Here is a 16,329-nt window from a genome sequence, read left to right as displayed (position 1 = left end):
TTATGACCCTTCTGATCCCAACCTCATTCTTCTTATCCCATGTTTTTGTGACCCACAAATAATTTGAGGAGCTGGAGTTATCACATTTCATGTGGTAAAGACACTGATTGTTACTATCCTCTAGACAGTTCACCCCTTTTGATTTTGAAGCATAGGGCATAATCACATGACTTATCTCAGGTCCCAGAATCCCAAAAGGACAGGTCACCCCACCATCACCCCATCTCTAGTCATGTAGGCCCTGTTCTCAGGAGGGTATAAGTATCCCAAACTCCATCTCCTCTGGGAGGCAGTGTTCTACTTGCTCCTGCCTCTCTTGGGCTTTTAACCTAATGGTTCAACTTACATTCAATTAATAAATCTCCTTTTATTTTTAAGTTAACTTGTGGAGTCTGTCATTACTGACAAAAAGGGACACCAGAAGGTTCTGGACATATTTAGAACCAGCAGGGAACCCTTTCATTTTAAAGACGAGAGAAACGAGAACCAAAGAAGCTAAGTTCCACTTGGTCACTGGGGTTTTCTGTTTAAGCATTTTCTTTGGTCTGTCACCCTCAAGAAACTAGGTTTGCGGCTCTTCCAGGTTGCTTTTCTAACTCGCGACTTCGAACTTTAGGTGGCGCTCTAGCGCCTGCGGGAGAGGGCGTGTCAGAGGAGGTACAGTCTGCTTAATAACCCATGACGCGCGGCCAGGTTCGGAGAGCTACTAGGAGAAGGCGGAGACCCAGAAGGAGGAGGAGGTCAGGGGAATAAATCCCTACCCTGAGGCACTGGATGGTTTGGCACTTCCCTCCCTCTCTTCATTTTATCCCCCACTCCCGGGTTACTAGTTCTCCCATCTGCCTCTTCCCCGCCCGCTACCTCCTGTAGCTTTCCCAGCTCGGACAGTTGGGGGATCATTGAGACAGCCGGGCGAGAGCAACTCGAGCATTGGAGAAGTCAACCCGACCACCAGTGACGAGAACCCAGACTGGGCGGGAGAGGTGAGGATGGTGGGGGTGGGGGCGAAGGAAGTGTGGATTGGGTTTCCTAGGTAGCTGGGGCTCCTAAGCCTGAGTCTCGCGCGAGCTCTTCCACTCCACCGTCTTCTGCGGGAGTAAACCGTCTTCCTGAAAAGTCTGCCCTGGCAACGAGTGACGCGTGGGGAAGCAAACCTGCTCTTGACCTTTTCTCTTCTCGCTTTTCAGTTTCTATCCTTCCACTCCTGTAATCGATTTTACTTTGCCTCTCAACTTTCCTGCCCTTATTCTTCCTCTTTTCTTCCTCTCCTCTCCGCTTCTCAACCTCCTCTCTCCTATTCTCCCTCCTCTTACCCCTTAAATCCTCCCTCCCTTCCCCCCTCCCCTTCTCTAAACCTTTTTCTAAGTTTTAGTATGATCCTTTTTTTATCTGGTGCCTGGAGCCGAGACCTCTTATCATTTCGCCAATGCTGTATCCTTCAGGTCTGCGACTGCACCTAGGCTCTAGTTACTGGCGCCAGAGCTGAGGGCGGGGCTAGGGCTGGGAGGGAGGAGTCTTCTAATCCCTCTCCTCCCTCTGCCTTTTCACTCTTTTGCCCTTTATTAAATCCTTCTTGACTCAAATTCCCGGAGGAGTAGGGAGCGGTGTTTTAATTCCGGAGAGATTCTGCCCAGTGTTTGGTGATTTGTATGGAGGGGCTCTCCCCGCCTCGGAAAGTTAATCAGAAGGGTTGCGTGAACTGGCGGAACGGGAGACGAATGGGAGAATGGCGTGAACTGGCGGAACGGGAGACGGAACGGGAGACGAATGGGAGAAAAACTAACACTTCAGAGGGGATTTTGAGGCATTGAGCACCATGTGTGGAAAGTACTATGCTAACCCCGACAGTTTTCAGTACCCACTTTTGCCATCATTTTTCCTGCTACCTTGGATTGACCCTGTTGTCGTAAATATATGTGCACACATAAGAACAGGAGTCAGAATAACTCAGGGCAATATTGATATCTTTCTGGTTTGTGAATAAGGAAGAACTGATCTTTTTTCCCCAACATTACTTTAAGGAACTGAATTTGGTGAGATGGTACGCTGCAGGGAGAGGCAATATAGTGAAACCAAAAAATGCCCGGAATTTAGAAGCCATATTTCTAGTCCCAATTTTGCCACAGATTTGCCATGTAATTTTGGCTAAAACATTAGTCTTTCTGAGCCTGATCTGTGAACCTAGTCTTTAACTCTGCATACCTGAAAGTGCTGTCAGAACAAGTAGAGGAGAAATGGGATGTAATTGGTTACTTATGGAGAATTTGCTTAGATTCTTATCTCCTCCCAAGCAATAGCAAGTAGTCAACAAATACCTCAAATTCTGACCCTTCCTGAAATATACAATTCCAAACTCGAGTGATAATAAAACGCCAGTTATTTATTGGATTTCTTGTATGCCTAACACAGTGTAGTTACTAATAATAATAGCTACTTATCTTTATGTTAGGGGTAAGTAAAATATCTGAATTCGGGGAAAATAGGAGGCAGACTATGGCTATCAAAAATCACTTACTAAGAATAGAACTGCAGATGAACGTTGGGTTATACAGATGACTTTTTTTCAGGGTTCCCCATCATTTGGGTCAAGTGTAAAGAAGGGGCAAGCCAGCTAGTATAATGAAAACTCAGAAGACATGGATTTGAACTCTTACCACTTGCATTCCATGGGATCCTGAGTAAATCAGTTTTCTAGGCCACAGGATCTCAGAGGCAAAATGAGGACTCAGTTCAATTTGGAAACCACTGATATTAGCTTTATGACATGACTCTAGGGGAAGTCACTTAATATGTGCCTAATCTAATGTATCTCTGATATTTATCCCCAAAGTTCTAGAGTTTTGCAAGATACTTGTGATCTGCAATCTGCATGGGTTTGCATATAGAGATATATATCATATGTATCTGTGAGGGTTGAATATATGAGAAAAAATAATTTGTCAAAGATTCAAATGCTTTATTTTAAAATATATTTAATAGTTGGAAATACTGTACATATGAACTAATATATAATGGCACTGTCAAGTAAAATGTTTTTTAAAATGTAATTTACACGTTGAGAACACAATCATACATTCTACCACTTTTCTAATAGGCAAAAATTTTAATAGGCAAATTATACCTAGTATCCAGGGTTAGAGGATAGAACAACAATGATAAAATGGTCTCTGCCCTTAAGGGATTTATTTTCTACTGGATAACCTCCAAAATCCCTTCTAGCTCTAAATGCTATGTCATAATCAAATGAATATTCTACCTCTAATCCCAGGTTGTAAACATGAAGGAGTCAAAAAGGTTTTTGTCAGCATCTTGGGATCTCAGACAAGTCTCCTTCACTTCTGAACACTAATGCTCTCATTTTTCTTTCCATTATAAATTAGATTGATAGCTAAATATTCAAAATTATTTAATTAAATATTCTAGTTATTTTCTCTCATAGACCTAGATCATGTGAAAACTAGAGCAGAATGATTAATGGCTAGTTCTAGAACTGGAGTCAGTGAGTTCAAATTCCTCATTGAGCATTTGCATGCTGTGTGACCCTAAACAAGTTGCTTAACCTTTCAGAGACTGTTTCCTCGTCTGCAAAATGAGGATAATAGCATTTACCTCAGAAGATTGTTTTGAGAATCTATGTATATATATATGTATATATATGCATATATATATATCAACATAAATATTAGTTATTATTGTTAGAATGCTAGGGAGGAGTTAAAGTCCCAGGAGGATGGTTAGGAACAGTTATTTTTATTATCAGAATCCTAAAAAGAATATGAAGGGGCAGCTAAGTGGTACAGTAGATAGAGTGCTAGGTCTGGAGTTATGAAAACTTGAGTTTTCTGAGTTCACATCTGGCCTCAGACAATTACTAGCTGTGTGACCCTGGGCAAATATCACTTTACCCTGTTTACCTCTGATTCCTTATCTGTAAAACTGGAGAAGGAAAAGGCAAACCACTCCAGTATCTTTGCAAAGAAAACCCCAAAAGAGGAGTCTGACATGACTGAAACAAATGAACAACATATCTAAAGGGGACAAGTTAGGGGTTAGGGAAACCAGGGGGAAAAGCCATTGTCCCATTTTCAACCCATTAACTTCTTTAAACATGTTAGATTTGTTGAGGAACTGAAGGAGTCAAGAAAGATTTGGAAGAGTCTGTCAAGACCCTGGCTTTGTTGGAAAATGAAACAAATGACATGTTCAAGTCTTCTGATTTGTACAGATGAACCTAGCCCAAGATGAACATTTTAACTTTGGATTTGGGGATAAATGGGAATAGGCAACGATCTGTTGCGTCTTTCATTGAGCATTAAGTATTTGAGCACAGGCTCTCTAGTCATTGGTGAGAGGAACAGGCTACTCATCTGATGGATTCGAACTTTAAAATCAGAACAGTCACAGTTTGAATCTTTAGTTTTTCCTAGGTTGTAGTTTAGGGTGGGGGTTGGAGGGAGGGGTAGGATGGGAATGTTCAAGGAAAAATTCCCTTTTCGCAAGTCCCCTCCCTCCTCTCAAACTGTTTGGTTTGAGAGAAATACTGGCACCTAAGATTTCAAAAAGTCCTGCAGCATCCACAAAATTTTCTGTTTGCTCTTTTGCCCCTCATAACTCTCTATGATATGTTCTGTCCCTTTGAACTTATCCTCGAATTGTAGGTCTCTATTGTTCTCTAGTCCAGGGCTGCAAAGGGTTAAAGTGTCAGAGATCCTATAACGTCCCATATCCTAGAGCGGCCCCAGACTGTCCGACAGGAAGGAGCTTCTGCTAGAGACTTCCTGTTCTGGACATTGAGAACGTCGAGACAAGGAGTCAAAGAGAAACTAGGTATTAACTCTTATTCCCTTCCTTCGCTTTATGTGATTCCACCCCAGGTATTACAAGCCATCAAAGTTGGGCTTTACTAATCTGAGTGGGTGAGTTGTTTTGTTTGTTTTTGCTTTTTTTTTTCCTGGTGGGGGAAGGGAGGATCAGGAGGAGAGGGGGAGGGAACTAAGAGATGGGAAGCTGCTAGGCACCCTCACATTCCTAAGAAGCCCCTTTGGTTCAACTAAAGGAAGAGGAGAGAGTGGGGGGAGGAAAATGTGTAAAATTGTAATGAAGACCAGCTTCAGGTCCATAAGGAGTAAGAAAAAAGCCCAGGCACAATACAACTAGACACATTAAAAAATGAAACTGGAGATGTATTTCTCACTGCATTCCTTTTTCTTCTCTTTGCTCAATTCATAGCAGAGGACTCAACTGAATCCCTCTGAGATATTTTTACCTTTCACATTGAATATCAGCAAGTGAAGTTGCCTTCTAGTTCAAATGCTGAAGTGAATTGAGGGAGGCTGGAAGAGAGAAGGTAAAGATGAACTTTAAATTCTATTCATCTTTTACCAAAAATCCTTCAAAAGTACAATAATATCCATTATTCCCATGCATTCTTTTTTCCTCACTAAGAAATATAACTCTTTCAGGTTAATTCCTGGGCCACTTCTGATTGTAAGGAGATGTGGGGGGAAAGAATCAAATTGGCAACTAAGGGACTATATTCTTCCTCCTCCCCCATTTCATTTCTCCTTCCTTGGGAATGTCCAGAGGAGAGACCTTGAAAAGTCTTTGAATATGCCCTCTTTCTTTTTGGATTAGGATTATCTCTCTTCTGTTATGAAAGGTATCCCAAGAGGTTGTGCCTTTATGTGGAATTCCATCATTTTTTAACAAACTAGTTTGCTAAACTTTAAAATGTCTGAGACCTGCTGCATTTCTAGTCTCCTTTTTTTCAAAAGGACCCTGACACAAATAATACATAAGTGACAGTCAGTCAATAAACATTTATTAAGCACCTATAAGTAGGTCTCTGAGCCAAAAGCAGGAAGTTAAAAGTGCTGTCAAATTGGAAAAATTAGAGAAATGATTTACTTTCAAATGATTTTTTTGCAAATACAATAACATCTTATTTATTTTTGGATGCATTTTAAAATCTATAATAAGGTATAATTTGCCTATTAAGGAAAATATTTGAAAAATAGTAAAATTTATAATTTTGTTCTAAGCCCATCATAAATTGGAAATTACATTTTTAAAAACATGCTTTATTTTATTTAATAGTGCCATTTTACATGTATTCCCAAGTAACATGTACATCTTTTAAAAATAATAACAGATTTGAATCTTTGACATTAGACATAATTCTTCCTCATCTGTCACTCACAATTTCTTCCAAATTAATGAGATTTTTCTATAATAATCATCACTAGATTATTCACATTAATTTAGGGAAGCAAAGGTTAAGATAATTTAGAAATTACATTTGGTTTCATACATTGTTTTGCTTATTTTTTCCAGGTTATTCTTTAGGGCACATGCCCTTTTGTACTCTAGTAGCATTCTCCCCTGTTTCAGAATTGAGGCATTGAGAGATGAAGGAGATGGAGATGGACTGAGACTAATCCAGACTGCTACTTGCTGGCTATATGGCCATCCTTCCCTCAGGGAATAATACAGTACTAGCGGACTGGGCAAGCCATAGCATCTCGGGTCTCTTTTTGCTTATTTATAAAATGAAGGGAAAGAGGTTGGGTGGGTGGGGAGTAAAGTATGGTCTTTATTTTTTTTTTAAACCCTTACCTTCTATCTTGGAATCAATACTGTGTATTAGTTCTAAGGCAGAAGAGTGGTAAGGGCTAGGCAATGGGGGTCAAGTAACTTGCCCAGGGTCACACAGCTAGGGATTGTCTGAGGCCAGATTTGAACCTAGAACCTCCCATCTCTGGGCCTGACTCTCAATCCACTGAGCTACCCAGCTGCCCCCAAGTATGGTCTTTAAGATACTTTTCTATCTCTAAAAATTCAATCATTCTTTGAATTAAGTGTATAATTTTGGGTTAGGACCCAAACATAGTGTTATGGGGAATCAGCCTAACAGCATGCTAGGAGATGAGGAGAATTAGCCATTTTAAAATATTTTCATCAATCCACTCACAGATAAGTTAGAAGTGACTATAAATAATGCTGAACATGAAACTGTCTAGGAAAAATTTTCTGGATTTTTTTGCTTTGGGGTAAATGTCTTAATATAAAGTGGCCTGAAGTTAAGCCTCAATCAATGATCTACATCTGAATTTAAAATAAATGTTATTTTGAATTATTGCAATGCAACTCCACACAAGCCTTATTCAGATAACTTCATTGTGGTGTAGTGTGGACCTTGGATTCTCAAAGGAATAATAGAGATGCGAGTTCTGGCAGGTTGTGCCAACATAGAAGGGCTTCAGACTTAGCGATGGCCTAGCCTAACTAAATTAGAGAGGCTTATCATCAAGTTAGCTGCAGGGTGATAAAGCATCTCCTAAATTATAAACAGATTTTTAAATTTGCCTCCTATCAACAACAACTGCCATTCATACAATGCTTTAATGCTAATATAAAACATGTGATCTCATTTCAGCTGCACAGGATGTCATTCACATTTAATAAATTTTTAAAAAACAGGCTCAAAGGTTAAAAGATTGGCTACACTTGAATAGCTAGTATATGTAAGTCTGCCATGCTACCCTTATATTGCCTATAGTCAATAAGAATATATTTACCATGCTGGGTTATTTGAAACCACAATATGTTTTCTTAATCTTTCAAAACGTATCTCAAAGATTGCTAATTCTACTTTTAACCCATGCCCCTTATGTATTTATGTATTTAACCCATGCATATATGTATTACTTTGTACCATTGAGATAGATTCTTTCATTCTTCTCTAGGGCACAACAATAAACCCCCTTATAGGGAAGAAAATCCATGAAAGAACAATCAAGGCAACTGACAATGATAGAAAGAAAATAAAAGATTTCAAACAGAAGAATTTACCAAATCAGGAACCTCCCTAGGCAAGTGGACAAATACCTTCCAGCTAAGAAGAAAGGAGAATACTATCTCTGTCCACAGTCATTGCAGAAAGCAAGGAAAACTTACCTCCATCCCCATCTTGTCACCATTTCTGCTTTTAGTGTACACAGTGTAAGGAAAAAGCTTACTCAACACATTCAAGTTCCTCAGGTTCCACCACCACTATCAGAAAGTTCAGTGTGGGACAAAGAAAACTAGAAATAAACACACCCCTCAGTGCAGGGAAAAGTATCCCCCACACTCTTCTTTTAACTGGTTCAACCCCCTTTCCTCAGAATCCAGAGTTACAGAAATCATTTGTTTTCTGGTATTCCATCTATCCCTTTCCAGCTATGTATGGAGCAGGGAAGCCCTACAAATGCATTGAGTGTAACAAGAGTTTTCGCTACAGTTCAGTACTGCACCTCCACCAGCGTACACATGCTGGGGATTGCTGCTATCGATGCCTAGAATGTGGTGAGGGTTTTGCACAGAATTCAGAGCTTAGAGCCCATCAGCGCACACATGCTGGTGAGACCCTCTACATCTGCAATGAGTGTGGCAAAAGCTTCCACCAGAGTGCCTATCTAGATTTGCACCAGAGCACCCATACTCGAGGTAGGCCCTGCAAATGCCATGTCTGTGGGAAACACTTTCGCTATCGCTCTGTCCTCTACTGCCACCAGCGACATCATCCTCGTGAAATGCCCTACCAATGCCCTGTCTGTGGAAAAAGTTTCCGTCAGAGTGCCTATGTCTTCCACTATGAAAGAACCCATAGTGGTTCTTCTGCTCTCGCTACAGCTGTGCTCCCTTCAGAGCCAAAACCAAGGGGAGATAGGTTTATTGTTCATACTGGACCTATCCTGCCTGCCCCATTGCACCCTGAGGAAAAGCCCTATCAGTGTGGTGAGTGCCATCGGGACTTCCGAAGTAGCTCAGGGCTGCTGAAACATCGTCGTGTACATGAGGCTGGAAAGCCCTTCAGGTGCAGCCAATGTGGAAGGAGGTTTGATAGTGGGGAACAGCTCTCTGCACACCAGAAGCGAAGCCACAGTTATAGACATGGTGGAGCCAAGCTGGAGGGAGCCCACAAGTGCCTCGTGTGTGGGGAAGTCTTTACACAGGCTTCAGAACTTCAGGCCCATCAGTGTTCACATGGGATGACCCGAATCCACCCGTGCAATGTGTGTGGAAAGAGCTTTAGTAAAAGCTCAACCCTGACACGACACCAGCAGACACACACAGGGGAGAAGCCATTCAAGTGCCCTGAGTGTGGGAAGTGCTTCACAGAGAGTGCCACCCTGGTACGACATCACCGAATTCATACAGGAGAGAAGCCTTATGCCTGCCCAGACTGTGGGCGGAAGTTCAGTGAGAGTTCCACACTAATGAGGCACCGGAGAAGCCATAAGGGGGAGAAGCCACACCAGTGCACCACTTGTGGCAAGAGTTTTGGGCAGCGGTCAGATCTGATTGTTCATCAAAGGATTCACACTGGGGAAAAGCCCTTTCCCTGCCCAGAGTGTGGCCGACGATTTAGCGACCGCTCAGACCTCACAAAGCACAAGCGTACCCACACAGGTGAAAAGCCATACCGGTGTGAGGAATGTGGCAAGTTCTTTACATGTGTTTCCAACTTAAATGTTCATAAGAGGAACCATGCTGGTGATAAGCCCCACAAGTGCCCTGAATGTGGCAAATGTTTCAGTGTGGGCTCCAAACTCACCCTGCACCGAAAGACCCACCAGGGTGAACGCCCTTCAGAGTGTGCTGAGTGTGGGAAGTGCTTTAGCCACAGCCGATCACTGTCACAGCACCAGAGGGCCCATGCTCGTGCCCGGGCAGCTGCAGGAGTCACTACAGGTGGGCTAGTTGGGGTGGCACCTACCTTGATCTTTTCAGTAGACCCTGGCCAAGAGAAGTCAGGCCTGATGGTGACAGGAGTAGGAGAGAGGTATTAAACCACATAGATAGAAAACACTAATGATCACTTTTTCTTTAACCTTCCAAAAGGAAATCTGGGGGACTGGGAGAAAGTTTTTACTAAATAATGGGAAAAGATAGTAGTGGGGCTGAACTTACTCTATCTTCTGCCCTTCCTATGTATATCTTCTTTCACCACATTCTCAGTCTCTTTCTTCATTTGCTGTTAGTCTTTTTTAGTTTTCTGTATTCCAGTGTTTTGTCACCTTTCTTTTTTTGGGTAGGTTCTTTGCTGCTTCTGATCTCTACACTTATATTCCCATCCGTATCATCTCTGTAGTAGCAGTGAATATAGTAGAAGTGTCATGTTGAACTAACCCTCTCTGCCTGGATGAGAGATCCCAGACATGTTAAAAAAGGACAATGTTTTTTTTTTTATCTTGGCTTATTTGTTCCCTATTTGTCTATGCTTTATCTCCTTTGTCTGCATCTTTTGTTTGTTTCTTTTCCCACCTTTCAGTATTCCTGTCTCTATTTGTCCTTCCTACCTCATTTTTCTCGTTTTCTGTCCTTTCTTACCCCTCTTTTAGATGTCTCATCTTTGCTGTCTTTTTCTCTATTTCCATGTATGCATGTCTGTTGCTCCCTTTATTTCTGTGGGGTTAATGGAAAGAGAAAATTGAGAGAATGAAGTATGGGTGGAATAATAGGGATAAGAAGGGTAGGTGTGAAAATATAAAACAATCTGGAAAGGGAATCCAAAATGGTACAAATCAAAATAGTACAAATCAATGCATGTCAGAGATAGCCTTATACCAGTGAGATTGAAAGTAAGGGACAGAGGGTAAACATGTGGTTCCTTGCAAACAATTCACTGAGCCATCCCCATCAAAAATCCTGGGCCAGTCAAAATAATATATGCTGGCAGACTCTACCCCTGTGCTCCCAAATTGTGAAAGCTGGAGTCCTTCATATATTGAGAAGGAAGGTGGATAGTTGCCCTAAGCTAAGAGGTTATCATATTTCAATTATTTGACTCCCCAATGAAGCATGAAAATAATTTGCAAAGCTAATTTGGAGCAATCCTGCAGCCACAGTCTTTATCCTTGAAACTGAAGAGGATGGAGAAAGAATGGAGAAAACCAGAAGAAACCCCTAGATATTTATCCTTTTCTCCCTGTATTTGGTCATTAGAATAAATATTTTGTTTTGTTTTGTTTTTTAATTTTGGTTCCTGATTGCCTCAAGCCCTGTTTGTTGAATTTTTATTATGCCCATACTTCAGTGGTTAAAGGACTTAACTATTCCCATCCCATCTTCCCTTACATCAGACTTTCTTTCCCATAGCCTAGACAAGTGATGGCAAACCTTTTAGAGATGGAGTACTGGGCCCTGCCCTCACCTTTCCAGACCAAGTGCTGCTGTGCCCCACCTTGTCCCCTGACCCCCCCCCCCCAAATCCAGATAAGGGAGAGAGGAAGTGCTCCCATTGGGCTAGTGGGCAGAGGGGTGGGTGAAGGGAGGAATATCCTTAGGTGCAGGGAGAGGGGTTGGGAAACGGCTCTGCCTGACGTCCCATTGCCTTTCTAGTAAAGAATTCTGGTGAAAAAATTTAGCACATGTGCCATAGGTTCGCCATCAGGAGCCTAGACTGATATCATTCTTAAACCAAGAATGGGAGAGAGTTGTATGCTTTTAAAAAAAATAAACCCATATCTTCTTCCTTAGAATCAATACTATGTATTGGTTCCAAGGCAAAAGAGTGGTAAGGGCTTGGCAATGGGAGTGACTTGCCCAGGGTCACTCAGCTAGGAAGTGTTTGAGGTCAGATTTGAACCTAGGATGTCCCATCTGTAGGCCTGGTTCTCAATCCACTGAACTACCTAGGTGCCCCTAAGTTGTTTACTTTTGATAATCCTTCTCTGGTATCCTGCTTTCCAGTTCCCTAAAGTTCCTCCCAGTCATCTCCTTCCACTTCTTTTCAAACCCATTTTCTAGATTTTACATTATTTTTGCCTTTCTCTGAGCCTGCCTTTATTTCACCTAGGAAAAAATACAGTCTGAAAATACAGATGTGGAAGAACTGTAAACTAAACATGTAGGTCCTAGAAGGAAAATCAGGTCTCAGAGGTGAGTGATAAGATTGTTGTTGAGGCTTAGCCAATTTAGAAAAGAGACCCTTCACACTTCTAAGGGACTATTAGTTTCCTGCAGAAATCTGATTCAGTTTCTCAGCTTAATTAAAAAAATCTCAACTGAGCATATGTGTAAAATAATCATTTTATTGTATTCTTAGCAGTAAGAAACAAGGCAATCCCGTCCTCTGGCTCCTCTTAAAGATATGAGTGGCCACTTGGGTGACACCATCACCCTGAAGGGCCTCCTACCTTCCCCCATGCCACTTTACAATTTGTTTCCTAACATCTTGATGTCTAATTCCTCTGGATCTTTAAGGAAGGGCTGGAATCCAGGGCAGTAGATTTCTGGGACTCATGAAAGGCTAGATTCTGAGATGGTAGGGGTGGAACTAGAGATAGTGGGTGAAGTGTGGGGCTCTGAGAGAGTAGGACTTGAGTCAGGGCCAGGACGAGGGACAGGGTGGCTTTTGCTGCAGTGGGCAATAACATTGTCAGGCTTCTCAAATCGTTTGCCACAGAACTCACAGGGATATTGGAAAGCTGCTGCTGCCTCCTCATGCTTGCGCCGATGCCAGTTGAGGGAGGCTTTCTGGCGGCAGGTGAAGCCACAGATCTCACACCTAGATCAGGGAGAGAGGGAGCAGGGATTTGGATTCCAGTAATTGCACATCCCCAACTCTACTAACCCTTCTAAAGAATAGCAATGGGCCCAGCTTCAATCTTTCAGGTCATCCCTAAATCTAGGTGTCCTAGGCTCCTCTTCAATCCTAATCATCTGTCCTCAAAAACCATCTGCTTTCTGCTATGTACATGCTCCTTTGAACTTTAACATTCCCAAGACCTCTGTTTCAGGGACCCAGGTATCTCCACACTTGGCCCTCCTAGGGTTTTGTTCTCATTGAAAATCTAGGCATCATCATTGTGAGATACCAATCATCTCCCTGACCCTGACCCTAGCACTACCCTTGTCTCTTGATTGTTAAGCTTTTGCCTTATTTGGTCTTAACTAGATCTCTTGGATTTGTATGGCAAGCATTTAGCACTATGGCTGGCATATAGTAAATGCTTAATAAATGGGTTTTTTTCCCCTATCCTGCTCCCCAATCTTTTTTTTCCTCCTTTTGTCTTTGTATTGTCAGCATGTAGTTCAGTGCTGTTTGCATAAATATTTAAATTTAAGCTTATTAGAATGGATTAGACCCTAGCATCCTACCTTTCCCATCCCTACATCTTCCTTGGTCTTTCCTGAGGGGCTTATTGCCCTAATTTCTTTCCCCTGTCTTCCAGCCCTCAGGCCTCTCCATTTGACCCCAGTTCTAATTCTCTTCTGCCAGAATTCTGGTATCTTGATTCCAATACCTTCAAGAACCCATGTAACTCACACTCTTCACCGCAACACTACTTACTGTAATGGCTTTTCCCCAGTATGGATACGACGGTGGATGATAAGGTTGCTGCTGGTTCTAAAGGAGCGAGCACAAAACTCACAAATGTAGTCTCGAGTATCTAAAAGCACAAAAAGAGGTATCCCAGAATCCGTCTCAATTCTTCTATATTTGACTATAACTATACCTTTCATTCCATTACAGGGAAACCTCAGATGAAAAAACTACTAGTTAAGGGAACTGGAGTCTTGGTTCTGAACTAGGTCTTTGACCACAGACAAGTCATTTAATTCCTCTGAAAATCAGCTTCCTTGACTATAAAAAAGGAATCCTTCCTATCAAAAATGGTTGTTTTGACAGTCTAAGGAAATGTGAAAGCGCAGGTAAAATTTTTAATCATTATCATTCCCTACACCATCTTCCTGTCTCCCTGAGCTTCCAAGGGAAAGGAAAGGTTCCAGCCTATCTTGCCTTGAAATACAGCTATCTGTATTTCTCTCTTTGAGGAGGTCAAGCGGGTGGAAAGAAAAGATACTCGATTCCTGAAAAGAATGCTGGGCAGGGAGAGCCTAGAATGTATATGGATGTTTGAGTATTAGAAAAGAAGTTGGAGTGGAGTATAGTGAGGTGAATTGAGGATGAGGTGAGAGAAAAAGGAAAAACTGGGAACTGACTGGAAGAGTTAGCTGTAGATGCCTGAAGGGGGTAGCGTGGGCTAATAGTAAAGAGGACACCAGGAAAGTATATATTATATATTATTAATATACACCCAGGTATGGGAATAAAGTACCAGGGTGGGAAAACATGGGTAAAAATCAGTGGAGAAGAAATAGAAATATCATCATCAGAATATACCACAGATCATGTACCACAAAAATAGGGTGTAGTTGAGTCTAGGAAACATCATAGGCTTTGCACAAAAGTATCACCTGGAGGTGAAACAAGGAACATCCCTTCTATTATTTAGACATCTTATGGAGTCTTAACTTGCCTTAATGATAGTGTTTCATCCTTCAAAAGGAGCCAACACAAGGAAATTGTATTCTAGTTTGAATTCACCAAGCAAGGAGGAACTGGTGAGAATATGAAAGAAGTGACCTTGTGATCTTGGAATCTTTGATAAAAGAAGTCTGATGTTTAGAAGAGATTTTTAGGATAGGTTCAAGGGAAAGAGTTCAGAGGAAAGATTCCATGATCTATAACTATACAGACCAGGAAGTTTGGGAAGTCCTTAAGAATGACATTTGAAGTCACAAAAAAGAAACAATAGCCACGAGAAAAGGGGAGTTGTTTAAAAAAGACTAATATGGATACTTGAATATATACTCATCAACTGATATTTTAAAGACACAGCAAAAGCAGGTAAAAGAGGATGTATTCAAAAGCATAGCACAATTCTTAGTATGAGGGAAGGCTTAGGAAAGTGAAAGATAAAAAAAAAGGATTTTTTGGTTTTATTTTAGCTATATTGGGGAAAATGAAAGGTGAAAGAATCAAAGAAAGGATAAACTAGATTAAGGTGCTAATAACTGAAGACAGAGGAAAGACAAGAGTCACTTACCCTTGTTTTCCTTATACTTTCTCTGCCAAGGAAAATAATCTTTGGATTGGAAAGAACAAAATAAAAATAGCCAATAGGAAGCTGATGCCACAAATAAGTAAGAGAGTTCACAGATGCCTTGGTAAAGGAAAATAACATCCACTGGTCCTCAAAGAATTGGCAAATGTAGTACTGAGACTGCATGTGATTTATGAAAGATCATTGCAAATAGGAGAAACATATTACAAATGGTCTTTTGTTTGAAGACTTTCATTAAGGATAACCTCAAGGAACCCCATACCACTTTTAGGAAGATTTTCCTTTCATACTTTACCTCCTTATAATGCTTCCAAATTGATATTCCAAAAGCAAAGATCTGACCACATCACTTCTGGCTCAAATTTATCTGTTTGGCATTTAAAGCCCTTCCCAATCTGGTTCCAATCTATCTTTACAGACTGATTTTATATTAATCCCCATTTAACACTTTATTGGCATATTTGTTGCTCCTTATACAAACCATTCTATCTTGGGCCTCTAGGCCTTTGCTGGCCTACAGTGCTATCTTCTCACTTCTTGGAAGTTCTAGACTGCCTTCAAGGCTCAGCTTAGTGTCACTTCCTATACAAGGCTTCTGATCCCTCAACTTTTTAGTACTTTATGCCCCAAAACTTTGTATTTAATTACATATATTTTGACATATTGCATTCGTGCAATTATTCACCCAGTAGAATTTCTCCCATTTTCCTCAGTGAGCTTGAAAATAAGGACTATTTTCTTTTTGACTTTATATACATTGTTTAACACCGTGCCTGATACTTAGCAAGAGCTCAGTGATAAGCATTTACTTGTCAAACTGAATTGAGTGGTCCTTACCACTATGCAGTTTCACATGTTCCTTCAGATGCTTCTTAAAGTTGAAGGACTTTCCACAGCTTGGCTCTGGGCAGGAGAAGGATTTCTGATGGATATGCTGGTACTTTTTATGGTGCTAGGGACAGAAAGAGTGAAGAGAGGTAGTGGAGGGAAGGAGAAAGTACAGGTCTCTCCCCTCCTACCATATTAAACTCTTGAGTCAGACCACGCTTCCATCTAAACTAACACATACACTTTCTCCCATCCCAAAATCTTTCTCCCAGTATCTCAACCTTGACCGTCTAACCAGTCCTAAATCCTTCTCTGAATATAAGTAACAAAAAATTTCCCTACCTTATTCCCAGATTCCCTTGTCCAAGGGCCTGTCCTTACTTTCTCTACTTATCCCATCACACCTCGCCCTTGTTCTAGGCTCTATTAATCTTCTCTATCTCACACATAATTCTCTACACTAAATCTCACCTCTTACCCTCCTTTGAGACACACATATGTATGCAAACTCACCATCTAGCTCTACCTACAAGAGATTCTCCATCTCATCTTATTTCCTATTCAATATCTTTGAATCCCAGCACTTCTTCCCAAATACCCACCA

General features: G+C 41.3%; 2 protein-coding genes across 18 annotated transcripts in view; one reads left to right on the top strand and one right to left on the bottom strand.

Moving 5' to 3' along the window:
* The first annotated feature begins 646 nt into the window (after positions 1–646).
* On the top strand, positions 647–11,020 carry ZNF672 (zinc finger protein 672). Of its 7 annotated transcripts, XM_007483063.2 has the most exons (3): positions 1,473–4,827; positions 5,230–5,347; positions 7,746–11,020. In XM_007483063.2, the coding sequence occupies exon 3, from the start codon at positions 8,223–8,225 to the stop codon at positions 9,831–9,833; it is 1,611 nt and encodes a 536-aa protein (XP_007483125.1). In that variant the 5' UTR covers positions 1,473–4,827; positions 5,230–5,347; positions 7,746–8,222; the 3' UTR covers positions 9,834–11,020. The 7 variants fall into 7 exon arrangements, with proteins under 7 accessions (XP_007483122.1, XP_007483126.1, XP_016286269.1 ...); XM_007483060.3 differs by lacking the exons at positions 1,473–4,827; positions 5,230–5,347 and adding an exon at positions 647–983; XM_007483064.3 differs by lacking the exons at positions 1,473–4,827; positions 5,230–5,347 and adding an exon at positions 656–740.
* A 1,039-nt stretch (positions 11,021–12,059) lies between these two features.
* The window catches only part of ZNF692 (zinc finger protein 692), a 28,454-nt gene continuing 24,184 nt past the window's right edge, over positions 12,060–16,329 (bottom strand). For all 11 annotated transcript variants that reach the window (XM_056817499.1, XM_007483055.3, XM_056817504.1 and 8 more), the window contains 3 exons: positions 15,735–15,849; positions 13,340–13,439; positions 12,060–12,553 (listed from right to left, as the gene is read on the bottom strand). In XM_056817499.1, coding sequence (XP_056673477.1) covers positions 12,286–12,553; positions 13,340–13,439; positions 15,735–15,849 — 483 coding nt within the window. In that variant the 3' untranslated portion in view covers positions 12,060–12,285. The remainder of the gene's footprint in view (positions 12,554–13,339; positions 13,440–15,734; positions 15,850–16,329) is intronic.

Source organism: Monodelphis domestica, chromosome 2 (assembly GCF_027887165.1).
Source record: "Monodelphis domestica isolate mMonDom1 chromosome 2, mMonDom1.pri, whole genome shotgun sequence".
NCBI classification, from domain to species: Eukaryota; Metazoa; Chordata; class Mammalia; order Didelphimorphia; family Didelphidae; genus Monodelphis; species Monodelphis domestica.
The sequence above is the reverse complement of the archived record's forward strand: the minus strand, read 5'-3'. Positions and strand labels throughout refer to the sequence as shown.

Excerpts from the sequence above, each read along its gene's own strand:
- ZNF672 (XM_007483060.3), top strand. The coding sequence starts at position 8,223 with ATGTATGGAGCAGGGAAGCCCTACAAATGCATTGAGTGTAACAAGAGT.